This window comes from Balaenoptera musculus, chromosome 12, assembly GCF_009873245.2.
Source record: "Balaenoptera musculus isolate JJ_BM4_2016_0621 chromosome 12, mBalMus1.pri.v3, whole genome shotgun sequence".
In the NCBI taxonomy this organism is placed as follows: domain Eukaryota; kingdom Metazoa; phylum Chordata; class Mammalia; order Artiodactyla; family Balaenopteridae; genus Balaenoptera; species Balaenoptera musculus.
The window spans coordinates 33,974,698-33,993,240 of record NC_045796.1 but is presented as its reverse complement, the minus strand read 5'-3'; the positions used below and the strand labels follow the sequence as shown (position 1 = coordinate 33,993,240).

Here is an 18,543-nt window from a genome sequence, read left to right as displayed (position 1 = left end):
GCATATAAAAAAAATCCATAAGTTTTAGTTATGATTAGTAGTAAAAGAAAGGAATAACATTTGACTCTTGAACAACATGGATTTGAACTGCAGGGGTCCACTTATAGGCGGATTTCTTTCACTAAATGCAGACAATAGTGCTACAGTACTACACAATCCGTGGTTGGTTGAATTGGGGGATGAGAAACCAAGGACGGAGAGGGCTGACTGCAAAGTTATACTCTAATTTTCCATTGTGCAGAGGATTGGTGCCCTTAACTCCTGCATTATTCAAGGGTCAAATGTATATACTAAGCATCCTTTTTACCTGTAGTATCTAACACAGAGGTTCACATAGAATAATTATTCATTACAGATTACATGGATGTTAATCATTCAGTACCATACTTCAGTAATTTGTTTGTCATAATAGGAAATTGTAGGGTGAATTATATGAAATATCAGTTTTATAAGATAAAATCAGTCAAATATTGGCAATTTCATATGCTTCAGCTTAATTTATGTTTTAACTATTTCAAGTTCCATTAAAACATGCAAATTTATTAATATCTCTAATAAATCCAAGTACTTTCTAGATACCTTTGTATTGATTATATATATATATATATATAATGTAATATAATTTTCCATATGGTATAAAAATCTCTTATGTAACAAAATATTACTTTTAAATATATCTGAAATCTGAAATTAATGTTTATAAATTTATTTTTCCCTAATGCAGCCTGCAATTGTCATGGGAAAGCTGAAGAATGCTATTATGATGAAAATGTTGCCAGAAGAAATCTGAGTTTAAATATACATGGAAAGTACATTGGAGGGGGTGTGTGCATTAATTGTACTCGAAACACTGCTGGTATAAATTGTGAGACATGCATTGATGGTTTCTTCAGACCCAAAGGGGTAAAGTATGCTTTTTCTTTCATTAAGTGTTATTTTGGCTTTTTCAGACAGAGATGTATTATAGGGAAAAATAATTTTGATAGCTTCTCTAAATAGCTGGACTTCAAATTCTCAAAGGTGACTAGAAATATTTCATAGTAGAAACTGTATAAATCTTTCAGGATGTGATATAAAATATTTCCATCTCTCCAGAAAGTCCCATTGTGCCTCATTCCAGTCAATCACCACCCCTAGGCAAACTCTGTTCTGATTTTTAGAGCATAAATTAGTTTTGCCTCTTAGTGAATTTCCTAAAAATGAAATCATAAAGTACATAAAATTTTTGGTCTTCCTTTCACTCAATTTAACATGTTAAGATTTATTCATGTTGTACACATCAGTAGTTATTTCTTTTTAAAAAAATATTGCTAAGGAGTAGTCCTTTGCATGAACATATCTTAATTTTTAATCCATTCTCCTGTTGGTGGATATTTGGGTCATTTCCAGTTTTTGGTTAGCTCCTATAAAACAATTTTATATGAGTCTTTTTGTGGGCATGTGTTATTAACCTTGTGTAAATACCTAGGAGTAGAGTACTTGTTTCATAGGATAGATACATGTTTGACTTTATAAGATACTGCCAACATTTTGTCAAGTTAGTAATACTGTTTTACATGTTCATCAGAAATGTATGTAAATTCTAGTTCTTCCATATTATCTCTATTATTTGGTCTTGACTATCTTTTTGAATTAGCCATTCTAGTGGATGTGGGTGTAGTAGGTATGGCAAGTGGGTACTAGGCAATCACTAAGTCGTTCCCATCAATGCTTAGTGCTACAGCAGATCTTCTATTATGAATTTACAGCAGATCCCATGGATTAAATTCTTATTTTAAGTGTTTATTGGCTATTCCTATATTTTCTCTTGTGAAGTATTTCTTCAAGTCAAGAAATTGTTCTTTTTTATTCTAGAAATGTTATAATTTTAACTTTTAGGGCTATGGCCCATCTCAAGTTAATCTTTGTGTAGGGTATGAAATAATGATTGAGATCTATGTGGTTCATCTGTTGTTCCAGCACCATTTTTGGAAAAATACTTTCTTTTTCTCTTTTAAATTGTTTTGAGGCATTTTTTGAAAATCAGTTGATCTTTTGGGTCAACATCTGGAGCCCCAGTTCTGTTCCATGGACTTATTTGTCCATCTTTGTGGTAATGGCACACTATCTTGATGACTTTAGCTTTAATAAAACTAGAATTCAGAGACATATGTGCACTAACTTTATTCTTCCTTTTGAAGATTGTTTTGGCTATAGTAGTTTCTTTACATTTCCATACAAATTTTAGAATCAACTTCTCAATGACAGAAATATTAGTTGGGATTGTTGTATAGAATCTAAATGCAAATATGGAGAGAACTAACACTTTAACAATACTGAGTCTTCCAGTCAATGAATATAGTATGTCTCTTCACTTATTTCTATCTTCTTTAATTATTCATATAAGTGTTTTCAGTGTAGAGATCTTGCATGTCTTTTGTTAATTTTGTATAATTTCCTTCTGCCTGAAGAACTTCCTGTAGCTTTTTTTTTTAATAGGGCAAGAATTGATGGTGAACAGTTTCTCTCAGGTTTATTTCATCTGAAAATGTCTTTATTCTACCTTATTACTGAAGTATATTTTTATTACATGGAGAGCAATGTTTGTTTTTCTTTCAGTACTTTAAAGATATGGTATTTTCTTGGGCTTCCCTGGTGGCGCAGTGGTTAAGAATCTGCCTGCCAATGCAGGGGACACGGGTTTGAGCCCTGGGCTGGGAAGATCCCACAGGCCTCGGAGCTACTAAGCCCGTGAGCCACAACTACTGAAGCCCACATGCCTAGAGCCCGTGCTCTGCAACAAGAGAAGCCACCGCAATGAGAAGCCTGCACACCACAAGGAAGAGTAGCCCCTGCTCACCACGACTAGAGAAAAGCCTGCATGCAGCAATGGAGACCCAACACAAACAAAAATAAAATAAATAAATAAATTTATTAAAAAAATAAAGCTACGGTATTTTCTGGATTTCACTTATTCTAATGAGAAGGCAGCCATCATTTGCATTTTTTTTCTTCTATATATAATGTGTCTTTAATTCTCTGACTGGTTTCAAAATATCCTCTTTTTATTTGCCTTTTAGCAGCCAAAACATGTATTGGCAAACTATGACCTCTAGATCAAATTTGGCCCATGGCCTATATCTATATGGCCTTCAAACAAATAATTTTTGTTTTACATTTGTAAAAGTTTGTTAAAAGAAAAAAATGAAAGAGGCGGAGGAGAAGGAGGGGAGGAGAAAAAGGAGAGGAAGGGAAAGGAGATGGAACGAAAATGAAAAGAACAACAAAAAAATTAAGAAAAAGAAAAAGAAGAACAAGATGAACAAGAACTAGGTGAAAGAGGAGGAGGAGAGAAGGAGGAGGAAGAGAAGAAGCAAACCTTATGTGCCTTACAAAGCCTACAATTTTATTTACAGAAAAAATTTTCCAATCTCAGAATTGGACCATGTGTGTCTAAATGTGGCTAATCATTGGAATCATAAATCATATTTATAAGAGCTAAGAATTTATCCTAAGGAAATTTATTGCTGTATGCACACAGAGAGTTTTGTTTTGTTTTTTTTCATCTCTTGGTTAGAAAGCCCTTCTCCCAATTCCACTCTCAAATTGCTACTCATACTTCAAGCTCCAGTCTAAACGTCCCTTTTTCTGTGAAGCATTGCTTGACTTCATTGTGTTATTACTCTCTCTTCTTTTGCCCCAGAACGCTCTGCTTGTGTGTCTATTTTATCACTTTGCACATTCTATTTAATCAATACCTTTCACGTCTGCTATTCCTGTAAGCTTCTTTAAGGCAGAAATCAGGCCTTATCTGTGCTTTGCACAGTCCTTACTTCATAATAGGAAGTGAATGAATGGGTCTTAAACAAATGATGATTTTGAAACTGATCTGTGGATATAGTTGATTGAATTCTATCAGACATGTAAATATTTCTCTACTTGTGAAACTTTGACTTATATTAGCAAACAGGTTTTCATTTATCAATTAAACCTAGATATATACATATATAAAACTGTATTTTATGGGAGAAGCATATATATATACTTATATACACAATTTTTTATATATATTCAGAGTATTTTAGTATTTCCTAGGCAAAGAATTTGTTTTTTTTTTTGTTGTTGTTCTTATCCTATTGCATCTTGAAAATAAATGTTGTATATTTGGTACATTAGCCCGGTCTAGGTGTGTTTAATTAAAATATTCTAACATTAAAAACTACTAGTTGTATTGTGTATTTAATGTATGTGAGGAATCTTATGAGATGCTTTATATGTTATTCCTCTTAATTTTAATTTAATAACATCACTAAAGTTTCTACTATTATCCTCATATTATCAGGAAGTAAATAAATTGCAGGAGGCCACATAGCCAGTAAGTGGACACAGTGGGATATGAGCTCAAGCCTTCCTAATTACAGAGCCTACATTGTTTCCCCCCAGATTATGCTGCCTCATGAGAAAGTCAAATTTTTTTTTTTTTTTTGAAAGCTGTGTTTTATAGCTACTTTATTTATTTATTTATTTATTTATATTTTTTGGCTGTGTTGGGTCTTCGGTTCATGCGAGGGCTTTCTCCAGTTGCGGCAAGCGGGGGCCACTCTTCATCGCGGTGCGGGGACCGCTCTTCATCGCGGTGCGCGGGCCTTTCACTATCGCGGCCCCTCCCGTTGAGGGGCACAGGCTCCAGATGCGCAGGCTCAGTATTTGTGGCTCACGGGCCCAGCCACTCCGTGGCATGTGGGATCTTCCCAGACCAGGGCTCGAACCCGTGTCCCCTGCATTAGCAGGCAGATTCTCAACCACTGCGCCACCAGGGAAGCCCAGAAAGTCAAATTTTTAACGTAAATATTTAACATCTTTTTCAAGCACCAAATATAAATTTCTATTTAATTAGCTATATCACGATCAATGTAAAAATTTTTTGAAAAATTAATTTGGGGAAAAATTACTAATTTTGAACTATGTTGTAATAAAATAGTAAGGAAGATTTTATTATGGAATGTATATTTCTCTAATATTCTAATGTTCTCTATATAAGCAAACATTGTTCTTTTTGTTTGTAATAATAATGATACTGTGATTATAAAAGAAAGAGATGCATACTGAAATGTGTAGGGATTAAAAGACTCTTTATTTGGGATTTTCTTTAAAAACTTCAGCAAAGAATAAAACGTGATGAATCATATAGCAAAATCTTGATAATTGTTGAATCTAGGTAACAAATATTTAGTAGTTTATTATACTATCCTCTTTATTTCTGTGTATCCACTTAGATGAAACGGATTTTAGAAAATGCAAACATATAATAAAGAAAATTTCTTATATTATCATTTTCTAAATATAATTTATTATTATTTATTATTAAAGTTTGCTTTAAAGGCTTGCTGATTGAAAATTTTAGTGTTTTTAAAACAGAATTTTAATATTTTTGTTAGATATCTCCAAATTATCCAAGACCATGCCAGCCATGCCATTGTGACCCAGTTGGTTCCTTAAATGAAGTCTGTGTCAAGGATGAAAAACGTGCTCAACGAGGTGAGAGCTATAGTAGAAGGCCGTTGTTCTGATGAAAGGACAACTAAAGCCAAGTGTGATTATTTTCAGAAGAACATGTTGCAGTAAATTTCATTCATGTAATAAATTTTTTCTTTTTTTTTTGGCTACGTTGGGTCTTTGTTGCTGCGTGCGGGCTTTTTTCTCTAGTTGCAGTGAGTGGGGCTATTTTGTGGTGCACAGGCTTCTCATTGCAGTGGCTTCTGTTGCGGAGCACAGGCTCTAGGTGCGCGGGTTTCAGTAGTTGAAGCATCCAGGCTCAGTAGTTGTGGCACGTGGGCCCCAGAGCACGTGGGCTCAGTGTAAATTTATTCTTATAGCTATCAATGTCCCCTACAGGAAGTAGTTTTTAATTCATCTCAATAATTATGTTTATGTTTAATTATACTTTAAAAGCAAGAAGAGTTGAATCATTTGTTTTGCATTAGTATACATGTGTATATACATATACACATATATACATATTTACATATCTATCTATATATATCTTCTAGTCATTTATAAATCTGTGGTGTATGTAATTTTTTGATGTCTTGTTATTTATTATATTGCTTTGTAGCATGTATGATTTCTAGGGTGAAATGACAGTGTTCATTGAGGGATGTGTGTGCTACAATGGGAAGAGCAAATAGATGAGATCACAGACTGAGATGTAGTTAATAATACAGAAAGCGAGAAGTCTACATAAAGGGCTGTAAAAGGCAGTAGGAATGAGTTAATGAAGGGAAAGAGGCTGACGTTAATTTAAGACAAAACCTTCTTTGAGGATTGAAATTCATGATGAACTCCAAATGTTAAGGAATCAAATGCCAAATTAACTCTTTGATGTAAAATGTTTAGGAGCTACTTCCAGGAAAGTTGCTTGCCAAAGTAGAAAATTCATAGAATATATCTGGAACTGTTTCTTTATATTTCTAAGACTGGATTCTTCTCTTCTGTGGAAAGACTAAAATAAATCATGGCTATGCTATAGGCTTTTTCCCCGAAAGACCTTCTATTTAAAAGACTGGCAATATTTCTTTGGCACAGTTTAGCTTACCTGCTTTCTTTACAAAACTATTTGATTATCTGTTTAAGCCTTACAGTCTTAAATCTTAAAAGATTAAAAAATGATTATTTAAAAACTCAAATGGTGAATTATTGATGTCACTTTTCATTTTATGGTCCCTTATCTTTTTATGGTAGCAACTAAATCACATTATTTTGAGCAATGTAATTTAATTTTATCCCCTGAGTTTAAAATGGTAGGTATTTTGTTGTTGAAAAAAGTGATTGAAAAAATAGAAAAGTAGAAAAATCAGTATTCAATGCAGTGGTAATTCAGCATAGTACTATTATTAACATTTGTGTGTTAACTTTACATGATGAATTTTTCCCCATATCCATTCATTTCTCTGAAATCTGGTTTTAGCTCCTGAATACAGTACTCAACTTTGAATAGATATTAAGATTGTTTCTAAATTTTGTATATTTTAACCAATGCTTTAATGAAGATTTCTGGATATAAATATTTTTCAATTATTTTTTTCCTCTGTGCTCTGTCTAAATTCTTTTTTCCAAATTGTGGTATAGTTGATGTACAATATTATATAAGTTACAGTTGTACAAAATAGTGATTTTTCAATTATTATAAAAACAACACATGGTCAAATAAAATTTTAACAGTAGGGAAGGGAATAAAATAAACAGCAAAGTGTCCTCTTCAACTTATTCACCCCTAGTCTCATTTCCAAATTTAATCACACTGATCCTTTCTTCCTATTAAGTTCTTTTGGAAGAACTTATCTTTCAAACGATATCTGAATAATATTCTTAGTATTTTTCATCACCATTAAATATTGCCTACTGACTGTCCATCTTGGAACACAAACATTTCATTCATATCACCTTCTTCCTTCTTTCTACCATTCATATCTTTTTATCATTTTTTTCTTCTATGGTATTTTTAGCATGTTAAATAAAAAGTTTAAATTCCTATTTTTTGATTTATTAAAGTTGGACTTTATCCCTTGAGGTCATACTACACAAACTGAGAAAAAGACCATCCTTACATGCTCCCCTGATCTTCAACCTACTTGACAAAGTCTGTCAATTGCATCTTCACCTTTTCAAAAATTGTTTAGAGATATTTGGTTCCAGGCCAATAATTAATTTTTCTAATTTTAAATTGAAAGCAATAATCAATATTTGTAATATTATAATTAGATCTATTTTATTCAATATGGGCTTGAGTTGAATAATTAGACATATAACCATGCTACATTTTTCTCTTCCTGTTTAGTCTGATGATCTCTTTAGGAAACAGTCTCAGATGTAGTCTAATGATTTGGATTTCTTAGTCAGAATGAATAACCAGATCGTGAGAAATGATGTTCACTATCTCATTGGCATTAACCTGATTACTAGAGAAAACCAAATATTTTGTGTGTGAATTTTCTGTTTCCTTAATTTTCTTTTTGGTGTAAGGTGGGTTTTTTTCCTCCATAGATTTGTAAGAGCTCTAATAGTATGTCATATTTTTTATGAACAGTTTCTAGATTTTGTGTCTCATTATTAAAGATAAGAATTTTTAATGTATATAATTTAAAAATTTTTATATAATCTATGAAAATTCAGAAAACCCACTTTAGCTATAATAATGACATTATGCTAAGATTATTATGCATAGTAATATTTTTCTATTGCATTTCTTACATGCCTTTATAATCCTAAAATTCTTATCTACTCCAAGTTTAGATAAATTGTTTATTTCTTTAGTTTTTATTTCCTTTTATTCTTCCAGTTTTATTGAAATATAATTGACATACAACACTGTTTAAGGTGTTCAGTATAATGATTTGACTTTCATACTTCATGAAATGATGACCACAATAAGTTTAGTGAACGTTCATCATCTCGTATAGATACAAAATAAAAGAAAAAGGAAAAAATTTTTCCTTGTGATGAGAACTCTTAGGATCTACTCTGTTAACAACTTTCATGTATAACATACAGCAGAGTTCATTATATTAATCATGTTGTACATTACATCCCTTGTACTTATTTATCTTATAACTGGAAGTTTGTACCTTTGACCACTTTCATCTTGACCACTTGATTTCTTTTTATGATACTTAATTCTTTAATCCATCTGAAATTTATTTTGGTATATTTTATAAGAAAAGTTTCTAACTGCATTTTGTTTTTCTAATAGTCTCTTTTAATTCACCTATATTTAATATTATTTTTGTTTCTGTAAACATATTAAATACAGTCCCCCCTTATCCCTGGGGGTATGTTTCAAGATTCCCAGTGGATGCCTGAAACTGCAGATGGTACCAAACCCTGCATATACCATGTTTTTTTCCTATACAGACACACCTGTGATAAAGTTTAATTTATAAATTAGACACAGCAAGAGTAACAACAACTAATAATAAAATAAAACAGTTATAGCAATATACTATAATAAAGTTATGTGAATGTGGTCTTTCTCTCTCAAAATATCTTTTTGTACAAATTCCATGCCATTTTCATCTTAACCAAACACTTATCATGTCCTGTGGTCAAAACTTTTACAATTTGAGGTGCAACAGCAAAACTTTCACAAATTTCTTTTTCCTTTTTCACAATTTCATAGATAGAAGATTTGTTCTTATGGTAGACCTTAACAACCTCAGCATACAGTTTGTCTTTCTTAAGTTGAAAAATTTCACCTTTTCACTTCAAGGAAGCATTTCATGGCTTCTCTTTGGCATATCTGAATTGCCAGTATCACTACTCATATTTTGGGGCCATTATTAAGTAAAATAAGGGTTACTTGAACGCAGGCACTGCAAAACCTTGACAGTCAATCTGAAAACCAATATGGCTACTAAGTGACCAGTGGGATGAGATATGCTGCAAAAAGGGATGATTCACATCCTGGGCAGGATAGAGTGGGAGGGTGCAAGATTTCATCACTGTACTCAGAATGGTACTTGATGTTAAACTAATGAATTGTCTCTTTCTGGAATTTTCCATTTAATATTTTTCGACTGTGTTTGACCACAGGTTAACTGAAACCATAGAAAGTGAAACCGCAGATAAGATAGGACAGCTCTATGTTTATTTTATAATTTGTATCTGTTACTAGTATTCTCTGCTATCTATTTGATTCTGCAGTTTGAGTTTTCTGCTAAGTCTTTATCAGGGCCTTGTTTTCTTGTGTGTTTCATGATTGTGTGTGTGTGTGTGTGTCTGTGTGTCTGTGTGTCTGTGTGTGCACATACCTGTGTATTTTCTAGTTTACCCTTTCAGAAGTCTTGAGTTTATATGTAAAGTTCTCTGATATGTCCTCCTAACTTGAGTAGTACCTAGAATTTGTCTTTTGTTCCATAAAACCATGCTCCATGCTCTAGACTAGTTAATCAGAATTAGTCAACTTCAGGAAAGACACTGGTTTAAGGACAGGCTTACCACTCTAGAAAGTAATTTTTTTAGTTTCTGATCTCCAAGGGGTTTCTCTATTTCATAACAGCACAACCATTTTATATCTCTCTCTCTCTCTGCTAACTGTCTATCTTTAATTTCATCCTGCATAGTCAAGTGTTCTGAACAAGGAAGTCTTTATGGACATTTACTTCATAATATTTCCAGAAACAAACATTAATAGACATTGTTTATTACTTGCAGTATTTCTGCATTTGGTCTCAAGGTCTGGAGATTTTAACATCAGAAACAAATATTAATTTGGGGGAATGCTTCTGCAACCTTTATTGAACGGCTTTTCCATTTGACTTATACATACGATTTAAAAAAATAAATATATTAATGTTAAACGATACAGGCATACCTCAGAGATATTGCAAGTTCAGTTCCAGACCACTGTAATAAAGCAATTCACACTAATTTTTGGTTACCCAGTGCATATAAAAGTTATGTTTACACTATACTGTAGTCTCTTAAGTGTGTAATAGCATTATGTTTAAAAACACAGTATCTTAATTAAAAAAATACTTCCTTGCTAAAAAATGCTAACCATCATCTGAGCCTGTAGTGAGTTGCAATTTTTTGCTGGTGGAGGGTCTTGCCTTGATGTCAATGGCGGCTGACAGATCAGGGTGGTGGCTGCTGAGGGCTGGGATGGCTGCGGCAATTTCTTGATATAAGACACCAGTGAAGTTTGCCACGTCGATTGATTCTTCCTTTCATGAACGATTTCTCTGTAGCATGTAATGCTATCTGATAGTATTTTACACACAGTAGAACTTCTTTCAAACTTGGAGTCAATCTTCTTAAACCCTGTGGCTGCTTTATCAACTAAGTTTATGTAATATTTTAAATTCTTTGTTGTCAGTTCAATAGTCTTCACAGCATCTTCACCAGGAGTAGAATCCACCTCAAGGAATCACTTTCTTTGCTCATCCAGAAGAGGCAACTCCTCATTCATTAAAATATAACATGAGATTGTGGCAATCCAGTTCCATCTTCAGGCTCCACTTCTAATTCTATTTCTCTTGCTGTTTCCACCACATCTGCAGTGACTTTCTGCACTGAAGTGTTGAACCCTTCAAAGTTATCCTCGAGGGTTGGAATCAACTCCTTTCCAACTCCTGTTAATGTTGATATTTTGGCCTCTTCCCATGAATCTCAAATGTTCTTAATGGCATCTAGAATGGTGAATCCTTTCCAGAAGGTTTTCAGTTGACTTTGCCCAGATCCATCAGCAGAATCACTGTCTATGGCAGCTGTAGCCTTAGGAAATACATATTTTTAACGATAAGACTTGAAAGTCAAAATTACTTCTTGATCCATGGGCTACAGAATAGATGTTGTGTTAGCAGGTCGGGAAACAACATGAATTTCGTTATACATCTCCATCAGAGCTCTTGGGTGACCAGGTTCATTGTCAAGATGATCAGTAATATTTTGAAATGAGTCTTTTTTTTTGAGCAATAGTTCTCAACAGTGGGCTTAAAATATTCAGTAAACCATCTTGTAAACAGATGTGCTATCATCCAAGTAGAGTAGATGTAGTATAATTCTTAAGGGCCCTGGGATTTTTGGAATGGTAAATGAGCATTGACTTCAACTTAAAGTCATCAGCTGTGTTAGCTCCTAATAAGAGAGTCAGCCTGTCCTTTGAAGATTTGAAACCAGGTGTTGACTTCTCCTCTCTAGCTATAAAAGTCCTAGATGGCATCTTCTTCCAATAGATGCCTGTTTCATCTACACTGAAAATCTGTTGTTTAGTGTCCTCACCTTCGCGAATTATCTTAGTTAGATCTTCTGGATAACTTGCTGCAGCTGCTTCATCAGCACTTGCTGCCTCACCTGACACACTTATGTTATGGAGATGGCTTCTTTCCTTAAGCCTCATGAAACAACTTCTGCTAGCTTCAAACTTCTCTGTAGCTTCCTCACCTCTCTCAGCCTTTATAGAATTGAAGACAGTTAGGGCCTAGCTTTGGATTAGGCTTTGGCTTAAGGGAAGGTTGTGGCTGGTTTGATCTATCCAGACCAATAAAACTTTCTCCATATCAGCAATAAGGCTGTTTCACTTTCTTAACATTTGTGTGTTCACTGGAGTAGCACTTCTAGTTTCCTTCAAAACTTTTCCTTTGCATTCACAACTTGGCTAACTGGTGAAAGAGGACTAGCTTTAGACCTTATTTCTGCTTTTGACATGCCTTTCTCACTAAGCTTAATTATTTCTAGCTTTTGATTTAAAGTGAGAGACATGCAACTCTTCCTTTCACTTGAGCACTTAGAGTCCATTGTAGAGTTATTAATTGGCCTAATTTAAATATTGTGTTTGAGGGAACAGGGAGGCCTGAGGAGAGGGAGAGAGATGGGAAATGGCCAGTCTGTGAGCAGTCAGAACACACACAACATTTATAGATTAAGTTTGCTCTTTTATGTGTGTGTGGTTAGTGGTGCCCCAAAACAATTATAATAGTAACATCAAAGCTCTGATCGCAGATCACCATAACAAATATAATAATAATGAAAAAGTTTGAAATATTGGGAGGATGATCCAAATGTGGCACAGAGACACAAAGTAAGCAGATGCTGTGGGAAAAATGGTGCCAATAAATGTGCTCAATGCAGGGTTGCCACAAACCATCAATGTGTAAAAAACAAAATATCTGCAGAGCACAATAAAACAAAGTGAAATAAAATGAGGTATTTATATTACCAAAATAAATTCTACTAGGTCATCATGGAAGGTCCTTTTAATTTACAGTACTTTAGGGTTCAGCTTGGTGATTATTTTATTTAAGATTTTCTCATCTGGATTCATATGTTAACTTGTTCCTGGCTCTGACACCTGGCAGCTGTGCTACCTTGGCAAATCACTAAATTTCTGTGTCTTAGTTTCTTCATCTGTAAAGCGGGGAAGATAATAGGGTCGACCTCATATTGTTATTTTGAATGTTAACTCAATTAGCATACGTGTAGTGTGTAAGCAAAGTGTAATGCCTAGCATAAAATAAATGCTATTTAAATATTAGTCGTTATTTTTATTTTGGATTATCTTTGTTAGATTTTTATATCATGTATTCACTAGCTTAATAAACTGAATTACATACCTCTCTGTTTTTTATATGTTCCATAAGAGTTTCAAACTTTGAAAACACTGTAAAAATTAACTGGTACTGAAATATTTTTGTGGGAATTCTTTCATCATTTGTTCTCTTTTGATATCCTTAATTAGCTTTGTCTAAGTTTCCTTTTTTTGCTTCTTTTTCTTTTTGTTTATGTTTCAAATCTACCTTCTTCCCCAGGGTGTTCATTTTGGTTTTTAAAATTTTTTTATAATTACATGAATTTTTAATTTATTTACATTTTTTAAAATAATGGAATATCTAAGCCTAAAATTTTGGCTTCAGGTTTTCAACATCCAACGAACATTGCTAAGTTCCTTTCTTACTGCTGTTATATTCTATTTAAAAAACTATTTGATCTTCATTTGAAGTCTTGATTTTCTTTTTAACCTAAGAGTTATTAGGAAGGAATATTTATTAATTTTTAGAGTGGCTGAGTTTTGCATAAAATTCTATGTCCATGTTTGATATTCATAATTAATTTAATCCTAATTTAATGTGGCATTTGTTACAAATATAGAAGTAGCAATTTATGTTAAGAAAATAAGCCTTAATTTCTGCTTTGAGAAATTGAACATTTTTGTGGATTAGTTAATGATAAGCTACAATAAATATTTATATGCCATTTAATATATAATTCAACATTATTAGATTATTCAAATTTTTGTGTTTTGCTTTTTACTAATTCATGTGTAAATATTTAAAGTTGGTAGGTTAATGTCATTCTCAGCCATTGATTTTGGGGCAGTTTTTCTTTGATTTCCAATATCTTTCATTGTCTATATTTTTTTGTACTTCTAATTAGTGCTTATTTGGAACATAAATATAATAACTTAAATTATGTTTTTATTGTACCTTTAATAATGTAAACAGAGAGCTTGTTCTATTGAGTTTATTTTAATTGAATTCTACTTTGGCCCTCATTAATATTACGACAACTGTTTTTAATTTTCTATATGCTTTCCTAATGTATATTTACCTTCTTTTATTTTTAATATTTCTTGTCATTTTGTCTATTTCTTGTGAACATTACATGCACATATTTTTAATCAAAAGAGTAAGACTAACTCACTTATGTATTGTTAGTATGTATGTTTGTCACTCTTTCTGTCATTGTTTTATGTTTTCTCAGCATAAGGTTTCCTTGCTTTTTTCTCCCTTCTTTTGTTTTTTGAGTGGACTATATTTTACTGATTTGCTCTTATATTTTTCCAGATTTTGAAGGTCAATAACTTGTATTCATTCATGTGTTTTTTTCTATTTTTCTAATCAAAGACAAAAATAAAAATTGTCTTTTGCATTTCTCTATTTAAAATGAAAAAGCAAATTTAAACAGCTATTATTTCCCTCCTCTATTCCTTTTTATCCTCCAAATATGTATTCCCATGAACACCCTCGATCTCTTTTAAAAATTTACTTTATTGAAGTATAGTTGATTTACAATGTTGTGTAAATCACAGCCAAGTGATTCAGTTATAGATATATATACATTCCTTTTCATGTTCCTTTATATTATGGTTTATCACAGGATATTAAATATAGTTCCCTGTGCTATACAGTAGGACCTTGTTGTTTATCCATTCTCTATATAAATAATTTGCATCTGCTAATCCCAAACTCCCAGTCCATCCTTCCCCCAACCCTCTGTTGCTTGGCAACCACAAATCTGTTCTCTAGGTCTGTGAGTCTGTTTCTGTTTGGTAGATAAGTTCATTTATGTCATATTTTAGATTCCACATATAAGTGATATCATATGGTATTTGTCTTTCTCTTTCTGACTTACTTCACTTAGTATGATAATCTCTAGTTGTACCCATGTTGTTGCAAATGGCATTATTTCATTCTTTTTTATGGCTGAGTAATATTCCATTGTATATATGTACCACATCTTCTTTATCCATTCATCTGTCGATGGACATTTAGGTTGAACACCCTTAGTCTTTTTCTTTGTTGTACTTAGTGATGTTGTACTTAGATGATTGTTGTTAGGTTTTTTTTTCAAGTAGTTTATTTTTACGCCCAAGGCACTTTCCCATCTTGTGATAGTCTGAGGGGGGTTATGAGTCAGTTAAAAAATATTGATATGTGTCTCATCTACCATTAGGTCTGGCACCTGGGTCCTGTCATTGCAAACCTGGCTTCAGAGGGGTGAGCTGTGATCGGTGTGCCAGGGGCTACACTGGCTACCCAGACTGCAAACCCTGTAACTGCAGTGGTGCAGGGAGCACAAATGAGGACCCTTGTTTTGGATCCTGTAACTGCAAGGTACGTTGTTTATTCTAGTAATGTCCCGTTGTTTAGAGCAAAGGCCATTTTTCTTGGTTTCTCTCGTATATCTGCAGGCATTAAGCAATTGGAACTTCTGTAAATCTCCATTCTCTATTCTATTGGTGGCATTCCTGTAAGTGTCTTTAGAACCAGGTTCACTGCAGCAAGACACATGCCATTTGTCTAAAAACCTACAAATACAGAAGATAAGTCACCTTAGGAATGTGTTATTTTATAACAAAAACACGTTTCCCCCACTACCTATCTAGTCTGTTAATTTTAAAATACACAACACTAAAACTAGCAATCCTTTAAATCTACCATACACTCAAAACTACTTTAGCTTTGTATCTAATTCTGAAAATAATTCTGTCAAGGGTTTTATTCTAGATTTTTTAATAATCTTCTGAATTTGAACCCAGATAGGTCTGAAAATACCATGTTCAAAATCCTCTGTTTAATTACCAAATAATGTGAGAAACCCTAGTGGAATTGATTAAATGCTCAATATTTCCTCCCAAGAGTACTTTCAGAAATGCAACTTTATTTGTTGTATACACTCAGATAATAGCTCATCGTGTTAACACCAAGGGATATATTACACCTGCAGCTTATATACATAGGGGAAACATAGAGGCAAGCCCAAGTCTAAAATGATAAAACTGATTTCCTTTAGCTATAGTAATCGGTTCCAAAACGTTCAGATCAGACAGTGTTAGCTATATTAGCTGAGAGAATAAACGCTCCATTGAAAAAGTTAGCATTCCATACTGATGTAAAAATAAATGTTACTTCTTTTTTTCTTTGTTCTCAAACATAAGTGGAATCTTATTAAGAATCTTTCCTTTATTAATTCATTAGTCTTATCTAGGCAGCTATAAATTATATGCTGATAGTTGTTATATGAGTGTGCATATGTATACAAACATTAGACCATAAAATAAGAAGTAAATATTAGTATTGATGTTGAGTGTTCATTTATTGGGACAGGAATGTCTGAAATATGAAGCTAAATACTATAATAGTTATATAATAAGTATATGTTTTATCAAGGATAATTTAGGTACCTATCTTGGACCACTGAAACAATAAAACTCCTGTCTATATAAACAGGCAGAAAGTCTACAGTCCATGGTAAAGAGTTGCCATGTACTGAAATATAGTAAATTAACTAGACTTAGTACCTTTTATTCTAATATTATCAGAAATGAAGACTTACACTTGTAGATCAAGACTGGGGTGGTCTGTGGGTGATCACTTTTTAAAGGACACCACCTTTCTTCATCCTGTATGTCTTTTGGGGCAATCCTAGAGGCTCTTAATGCACCTTCTCTAATATTTACCAAATATGTTTCCTGTGTGTGATTTATTCCTTTTCCAAAACTCCACAGAAATCTCTAACCTTTATCACTTGCTCAAATAAAGGACAGACACAGCTGTGCTTAAAATGGAAGAGAAACCTCCTGAGTCTCTAGAATATAGGAAAACAAACTGGAAAAAAAAGAAAGGGAGCTTCCCTGGTGGCACAGTGGTTAAAAATCCACCTGCCAATGCAGGGGACACGGGTTCGAGCCCTGGTCCGCGAAGATCCCACATGCCATGGTGCAACTAAGCCTGTGCACCACAACTACTGAGCCTGCACTCTAGAACCTACGAGCCACAATTACTGAGCCCACGTGCCACAACTAATGAAGCCCACGCGCCTAGATCCCATGCTCCGCAACAAGAGAAGCCACTGCAATGAGAAGCCCGCACACCGCAACAAAGAGTAGCCCCCGCTCACCCCAACTAGAGGAAACCTGCGCGCAGCAATGAAGACCCAAAGAAGCCAAAAATGAATTTTAAAAAAAAATTTATAAGAAAAAAGAGAAAGGGAATATTGTTACACACATACTATTTATAGAAGGGAGATACCCAGTATTTGGGAGGAAAGAGTAACAAACACATAAAGGAGGCAGACCGCATTCATTTTCCTTGAAAAATATAGAGAGAGAGGCTAGAACAGGAGAGTTGTCGCCATTAGCAGAGATCCGAGGGATAGTTCCTCGAGCCACCACCTGCTCTCTGCCTGCCTCAATATTGCACTGAGAGTGATTATAATCCTAATAAGAAAAATGCCTTCTACAAAGTCACTTGAAGCTCTACATAGACAATTAAAACACAACAATAAGTAGCAATTAAGAAATCACAGAAGAGAATGAAAAATTAACTAGCATCATGAAAAGAGTTACCCTTCAACTATGTGATATTTTAAATAGATGACTATAAGTTCTTATAAACTAAATGTTTTTCGGGATAAAAACTTGCAGAAAGCAAGTCTCAGTAGATATCTACAGAATTTTAAAAATCATGAATTATATGCATGTTTAACAAAAATATGATTTGACATAGGATTGTCAGCTGATTATTCAAAACAACATATATCAAATGCTACTTAACAAGTAAAGCATTATTGAGAAGCTAAGATACTAGAGACTTAAATTCAGGTAAAGTGATATCTATAAAAGCGTTCATCTCCAAAATGTGTATTAACCAGTAAATATTTGCACATTTATTCTTTTTCACTATAATATATAACAGTTTTCCATAATTTTCATTAGAAAAAAATATTTACTGAAGTTTGTAAACATTTTAAGAAAGTACTTTGTCATCAAGTCTTGGGCCTAAATTTATTTCTATTGTAAATTTTAAATGACTAACGTTCTATTAAAATGCAGTACTGAGAAAAGATGACACCGCTTTTCCCATTTCTGCCATTTCAAATACAAGTATTCTGGATAAAACAGAGCAAATAAATTTGCAATCACGTAGATTCAGGAAAGAAAAGGAATTTCTTAGATGTTAAACCAAAGAGGGAAGTCTAAGTTAAGCATAAACTCAAGCAAAACTGTGCAATTAAGGTCATGGGGGGTGGTGGGGGGTGGGAGACTGGTCATAGCCCTAAGATGGGGGTTAAAGTTTAGAGTTTTAATGGCTTTTCTGAGACTTGACACTAGGATTTGGACTCACTGAGGGAAATTGGAACTGAATTCACTTAAGCTTAGACTCTAGAAATGTCCCCTGGCAGTGAAACAAACAGGCATGAGAAAATTGCACCTGCAAGCTAGGAGTGGCAACTAGAAAACATTCTCTTTCCTTTGGGGCTCTAGGTGGGTAAAAATAGTGCATTGTC

At 33.5% G+C, this 18,543-nt stretch overlaps 1 protein-coding gene across 7 annotated transcripts in view; it reads left to right on the top strand.

Moving 5' to 3' along the window:
* Window positions 1-18,543, top strand: part of LAMA2 (laminin subunit alpha 2) — a 603,913-nt gene that overhangs the window by 280,300 nt on the left and 305,070 nt on the right. For all 7 annotated transcript variants that reach the window (XM_036871358.1, XM_036871360.1, XM_036871357.1 and 4 more), the window contains exons 8-10: window positions 725-903; window positions 5,418-5,517; window positions 15,208-15,368. In XM_036871358.1, coding sequence (XP_036727253.1) covers window positions 725-903; window positions 5,418-5,517; window positions 15,208-15,368 — 440 coding nt within the window. The remainder of the gene's footprint in view (window positions 1-724; window positions 904-5,417; window positions 5,518-15,207; window positions 15,369-18,543) is intronic.